The following is a 7,156-nucleotide window of genomic DNA, read 5'->3' as shown; positions in this document are numbered from 1 at the left end:
GATAGATGATAGCCCCAAATCCACAAATATCAGTGGCCATTAAAATGAGTGGCTTATATGAAAACTTCAATCATCGCTGATCTAGGGATCAAGCCCCATCTACACCGTTCGTACAGGTTCCATTGATGTACATGGATGCCACGTGTACTTTCGCATGAGTATGGACACATTCTACCAGAGTATTAATATCTCTCCACGAAAAGTTCCTCTGTCACCCTGCCGCCCTTAATCAGAGATGTGCATGTGGCACACATGAATAGTTGGGCCCATGTTGGAGGGTCAGGAGGGGAACGGATTGGCTACTCCCCCTGACACCAGCCCCGTGGCTGGTGTTCGGTGGTCTGTGGACCCCACCATGATGCATGTGTTTCATCCATTCCGTTCATCCATTTTTAAAGATCATTTAAGTGCTTCAGCATAAAAATAAGAAGGATATAAATCTTACGAGGACCACACCATAGGAAAACAATAGTGATTGGATATCCATCATTTAAATCCTCCTAAGGCCCACTGTACTGTTTATCTGACATCCAATCTGTTGATTAGGTCATAAAGACCCAGATGAAGGGAAAAAACAAAGATCAGCTTAATCCAATACTTTTATGGCCCTCGAAAAGTTTTTAATTGTCAACGTTCATTCAACACTGTTTCCTGTAATGTGGTCCACTTGAGATTGGGATATATCTCATTTTTGTATAATATCATAAAATAATCTATAAAAATAGATGGACGGCATGGATGAAACACTTACATCATGGTGGGGCCCACAGACCACCGAACAGTAGCCAATCCGTTTCCGGTCAGGAGCTAAAAAATACATCAATTGTCATTTCTAAGTTTACATCAGCAAGATTATTGGCTAGTTATAGACCGTCTAAAGCAGGGCCCGTCTTATGAACGGTCGGGATCAACCACGTGCACTGGCTACATCTACAGTTTGACCAAGGACTAGGGAGTTAATGTTTCGTTGAAGGACACGGTAATCCAGCCGGAAGCGGATTGGCTAATGTACTTCACACCAGCTTTATAGCTGCTGTAGGTACGTCTCGTGCGAAGACGAGCACGGACGCTCCTCGAGCTCCGAGTTGTACGAACGGTTCAAAGGAGATCAAACTTACATGGCCCCACAGTGATGTATTTATTATATCTACACCGTTCATCTATTTTTAGAGATCATTTTAGAGCACTATCCAAAAAATGAATCATATCCAAAGATCATCTAGACCACAACACAAATAGCAGAGGAGATGATGAATTTTTACCGTTAAACAATTCGTAGGGCATACCATATTGTTTATTTTCCATTTAATCTGTTCATACGTCCACAAAAACTTGAATTATACCATGGTGTTTATTTTCCATTTAATCGGTTCATAAGTTCACAAAAACTTGAATTAAGAGGAAAAGAAATTTTATATTGATCCTAAACTTTTATAACCTCAAAAGAGGTATCAATGGTGGACTTTTAATCCCCCACTGCTTTTTACAGTGTCGTCCACTTGATTGTTGGATTTATCTTATTATTTTTCGTCTCAAGCCTTACGGTTTTGGATATAACACGTACCTCATGATCACTCATGATCAGACCCCACGGAACTTGCTGCCGTAAATACAGCAGCTGTATAGCAGGTGTGTGGGACACCACCAATCCGCTTCCGATCCAGCCCGAAAAGCGAAACGAAGCGACTTGCGTGGTGGGCCAACCTACGTGGCGTTATCAAGTTATGTGGGTTCCACTATAATGTATATCTTATATCCAAACCGTCAGTTTAATTGGCGAGATACTTTTATGTCTAGAAATAAAAAATGAAATAGATCCAACCCTTAAGTGGACCACACAACAGAAAGAAGTGAGAATTGAATATCTACCATTGAATTCAAGGGTAGTTTTGGATCAATCTGAATTTTCTTTTCCCCTTCATCTACTGCTTTGTGACCTTATGAACAGGTTATATGTAAATAAATATCAAAGTGGGTCCGAGGAAGGTTTCAACGGTGAGAATTATTGTCCTCACTGCTTTTTTTGGTGTGGCCCATTTGAGCTTTTTCTCTGCCTCTTTTTTGGAATTGCTTTCTAAAATGATCTTTCAAAAAGGATGGACGGTGTGGATATAACATGTACATCATGGTGGGGCCCACGGAACTTTTTGACGTCAACACACCACGGACGACCTCCGTGGTGTGTGGCACGCCACGCAATTCGCTTCGGAAAATATTTAGAGTTTCTCATACCAACCAACCGTACAAAAAAAGAGGTGCTATTTGGTGCGTTGCGGATTATAAAGATTCATGCGCAATACACACTCAAATGAGAATATATAAGATATTTAACTCGATCCAAACCGTAAAATTAGTGGGACTATATTTGGATGGGTTACATTAAATACAAGATTATAAATATGATATTATATGATATCATGTTTTTGGTAAAATATAATATAAAATGGTCTATACTCAATATAAAAAGCCCAAAATTTATAAAATGAATCAGTATTATTTTTGGGATATAGAGCATATAAAAGTGAAATGCACGATTTTAACGGTTCAGATTGAATTAACATAGTATAAAGTGCATTGTATATCTATGAATGTATATGGAGATTCACACTAGTGGCAGAGTATGAATTTTCTTCAAAACAGAAGATCCCAAACGGAATCCCAGCTCTCCTAAGATCCCCAGAAGGAAATTAACTAGAGGTGTTATTTGATACTCCGACGGAGTCGGATTATTGATACGCAATTGCTGAGGATTGTACACGTGGCATTTATTATTTGAAATCAAATTGTCAAAATTATGAAATTCACTTTAGATAGCCGGTTAGACCCAGATTAGGTTTTTTGAAGAATCTTAACATCTGATTGGCGGAATCTTGCGTGCTAAATCCAGACCGTTGGTTATTTTCAATCTTCGACATTCGATAATGTCCCAAAACTGACTATTCAAGTAATCAACCCATTGTAAATTTTGGTACCCAATCTAGTCAAAGTGGAGCTAACCATTTGGACAATTGAATTTGAGTTATTTATATGCCACATTACAATTTTCAGTGCATGTGTATCAACGGTGGCTCTTACCCGAGTATTAAATCTTCTCTCAACTATGGAATGAAAACGTAAATGATATTTACACCCTATAATTTGAGCTATAAATTTGAGTCATACAGCCTTTGCATTTGTCCCTTCAAGATTTGTTAGGAAACAATAAATGCTAAAGGAGGGAAGAGAAAAAAAGCGAAATGGGTGTGAACGCACAAAGAAATAGGGCTTCAAAGTCAGCTCCCCAAGTCCTCGGGGGTGTACAGCTGTATGCGTTATGCATGGCAAATCGCGCGAGCGAGATTACTGTTACACAACTCATTGACGGTACACGTGGCATAATGTTGGTTAATCAGTCAATCCAGATGGTTCATATCAGTGGGCCCAACTTTGAATAGATCAGGTTATACAGTGAATTCACACTGGTGAAAGATCTTAACCATCTAATTCTTTTTGTTGGATTGAACCGTCCATTTAAAGGCTGCTAATTGGATGGCTAGGATAGTCAGATCAAGATGAACGTTTTTCCATTCTCCATCTGAAACGTGATCAAAAGTTTGGACGGTGTTGATTGATGTACATGAATGCCAGATGCTGAATTGAGATTGAGATATTAAAATGACCGTCATACAGTTGTCTATTTCTTACTTCAAAATACAGCGCACGCTGTTGATGTGAAGAAATGGAATCCCTTACGTAGGAATAAAAGATCCTGGACCCCGAGTTTTGTACGGAAAACTCGGGTTTTCAGCTTGTATAGGTACTGCACGTGTTTGATTAATCCACACCATCAGCACATTACAGCCCTTCATCAATGGACCATTCCTAAAAATACGCCGGATTAGAGGATCCTATCCACCAACTCCAGCCGTCGACCTACATCAAATCGACATTAAAAGGCTAGGATTGTCCAAGTGAGGAGATTTCTTGGGAATGGTCCATCCATCTTGAATACCAACATACAAATGGTCTAGATCATTGATAAATGGCCCCTACTTATACAACTGAAAACCAATCCACAACAGTCGACCGTGACAACTTGCACGTGATCCAAGGCACTCATGAGGAGGGAATCACGTAAGAAAACATAAAGAAGATTCACCAGTCATCTGGGCCACAAATTACATTATCCATATTTTCATAACCATCCATTTCTCATAAACACTTCCACACCATAGATTACTTAAAAATTCCTGTCCCAAGTTAATGAACGACTCAGATCTCACAAATAGATATTGTATTAGCAACTACACCGAGAATCTAAACTTCAATCTCACCCCCGCGAATCCTCTTACTAAATTTATATTTCCGAAAGAATCCCCAAACCCTCTCATAAAAACTCCAAACCCTCTCATAAAATCTCCCACTCTCAGAAAATATCATACCTCAGACCAAACCTCTCTCTCTCTCTCTCTCTCTCTCTCTATCTCTCGGCCATGGACCCACCAAAACCCCTATCTCGCTGGAACTCGGCACTGACCCGACTCAACTCGTCTGTGTCCGATTCTCGACTCGGCAAGCGCTTCAAACTCGCCGAGCGAAACACCAGCTTCACAACCGAGCTGCGAGCCGGTACGGCTACCTTCCTGACCATGGCCTACATCCTAGCTGTCAACGCCAGCATCCTAACCGACTCAGGTGGCACGTGCTCCGTCTCCGATTGCACGCCCCTCTGCAGCTCCCCTTCCATCCCAGTCTCCAACTGTACAGGCCCCAACCTACGCGTCATCACCCCAGACGCCACGTGTAAGTTCCCACCGGTGAATCCCGGTTACCAGTCCTGCCTGGAGAAGACACGCAAGGACCTGATCGTCGCAACCGCCGCAGCCTCTCTCATCGGCTCCTTCATCATGGGTGCGTTCGCTAACCTCCCGCTCGCGTTAGCACCAGGCATGGGACCCAACGCCTACTTCGCCTACACGGTCGTCGGCTTCCATGGCTCCGGTAACGTTCCGTACAAAACCGCCCTGGCTGCCGTTTTCATCGAAGGGCTGATATTCCTCTTCATCTCCGCACTCGGATTCCGCGCCAAGCTCGCGAAGCTGGTTCCACGTCCCGTACGTATCTCGTCCTCGGCCGGGATCGGCCTCTTCCTCGCCTTCATCGGCCTCCAGAACAACGAAGGCATCGGCCTCATCGGATACAGCCCGTCCACGCTCGTGACCCTCGCCGCCTGCCCGAGCTCCTCACGTGCCTCCGTCGCCCCCGTCGTAGCGGCCGCTAACGGCACCGTTTCGCTGTTACAGGGCGGCACCGTATCGAGCGCAATTCTCTGCCTCAATGGCCGAATGGAGAGCCCGACTTTTTGGCTCGGGATTGTCGGATTCGTAATAATCGCCTACTGCCTGATAAAGGACGTAAAAGGAGCGATGATCTACGGCGTCGTCTTCGTAACTGCCGTTTCCTGGTTCCGAAACACGAGCGTAACGGTTTTTCCTGATACCGATACGGGCAACTCGGCGTACCGGTATTTCAAGAAGGTCGTGGACGTGCACAAGATCGAGTCCACCGCCGGGGCTCTGAGCTTTAAAGGGATGGGGCAAGGGGCATTTTGGGAAGCCCTTGTAACGTTTTTGTACGTCGATATTCTCGATACGACCGGCACGTTGTATTCGATGGCACGTTTCGCCGGTTTCGTTGATCAAAACGGCGATTTCGAAGGGCAGTATTTCGCTTTCATGAGTGATGCTGCGTCCATCGTGGTTGGATCTTTGCTCGGTACGTCGCCTGTAACGGCGTTTATCGAATCGTCGACTGGGATAAGGGAGGGAGGACGGACGGGAATGACGGCGTTAACGGTTGCAGGATATTTCTTTCTGGCGTTTTTCTTCACGCCACTGCTCGCGTCCATACCGGCGTGGGCGGTGGGTCCGCCGTTGATTTTAGTGGGAGTCTTGATGATGCGATCTGTGGTGGAGATTGATTGGAACGACATGAGAGAGGCGATCCCGGCGTTCGTTACGATGATTTTGATGCCGTTGACGTACTCGATCGCGTACGGACTCGTTGGAGGGATTGGGACTTATATCGTGTTGAATGTTTGGGATTGGGGGGAGGGGTATTTTAGAAAGGGCCATTTTGGGAAGAGAGAGAGGAAAGTTGTGGTGGGAGCGACGAATGGGGCGTCGAGTAGCAGTATCGAAGCTGTCGAGAACAACCACGGCAACAGCCACAATGGAAGCATTGTCTGATTGTGGGGCCCACCACCTAAATCAGGGTAAATCAGGACCGTCCGTTGACCAGATGGGATCATCGTGGGGGAGAAAATGGAGGGCCCATGAAGCATCACCAACTGCCTGATATGAATGTACCTGATATTCAGGTAATTGAATGTGCAGGGTGGGGCCCAACCCAATAGGATTTCGACGGGTAGTCTCGCGAGTAGCAATGGCGCTTCCTATCTATAGGCGGGTTGTAAATGGAATATTGTCTTTTTAGCTTTGATTACATGTTTAGTTTGCTGTGTTTGATGAAAGGGAAACATATTTTGATGCTCTGGTAGAGCATGTTGGTTGATACACCGGGGCTTAAAATTTAATGTATCATATGTTAATTCATATTAAACACGTACAAGTTTGAATGTAGATAGGGCTGTATACCAACCGAGTTAGCTCGGTTTGCACGCTTGACTTGGCTCGAAAAAGCGCGGTTTGAAACTAAGACCGATCCGAGTCAAGCTGATTTTTTTAGCTTGAAAATAATTCAAACCGAGTTTGAGCCTGCCAGAGCTTGACTCAACTCAGATCGAACCCAACTCGAATCAAACTCGGATCGAACCAGTTCGGTGGCTCGGGTACTTTGATATTGATGTTGCTTACTAAATGTTTGATGAAATGACTCAACGAAGTGTCAGTTGGTGGCAAGGAAGGTATATTTCATTGAACAGTTACTCTTTTTTCTTAGTTTTGATGTTACCTACGAAGCGTTTAAAGAAATAATTGTAAAACCATTGCTGACATTTCACATTTATTGAGAATTTGAAGGTGTGGTTCATGTGTTTGTAAAAATGTTGCACTGGTGAGCTGTTGACCAAACTGAGCTGAGTTGACCAGTCAAGCTCAAGAACTAAGCCAAGTCAAGTTGTGCTAAGCACGACTCGGATCAACTCTATACACCTCTA

The 7,156-nt window shown here is 44.0% G+C and overlaps 1 protein-coding gene across 1 annotated transcript; it reads left to right on the top strand.

Moving 5' to 3' along the window:
- The first annotated feature begins 4,427 nt into the window (after positions 1-4,427).
- Positions 4,428-6,554, top strand: LOC131253561 (adenine/guanine permease AZG1). Its single transcript, XM_058254598.1, has one exon. It carries the CDS (start codon positions 4,473-4,475, stop codon positions 6,225-6,227), a length of 1,755 nt encoding a protein of 584 aa, XP_058110581.1. The 5' UTR covers positions 4,428-4,472; the 3' UTR covers positions 6,228-6,554.
- Positions 6,555-7,156: the final 602 nt, after the last annotated feature.

Source organism: Magnolia sinica, chromosome 8 (genome assembly GCF_029962835.1).
Source record: "Magnolia sinica isolate HGM2019 chromosome 8, MsV1, whole genome shotgun sequence".
In the NCBI taxonomy this organism is placed as follows: Eukaryota; Viridiplantae; Streptophyta; class Magnoliopsida; order Magnoliales; family Magnoliaceae; genus Magnolia; species Magnolia sinica.
Note: the sequence above shows the minus strand (reverse complement) of the source record. Positions and strands in the feature narration are given on the sequence as shown.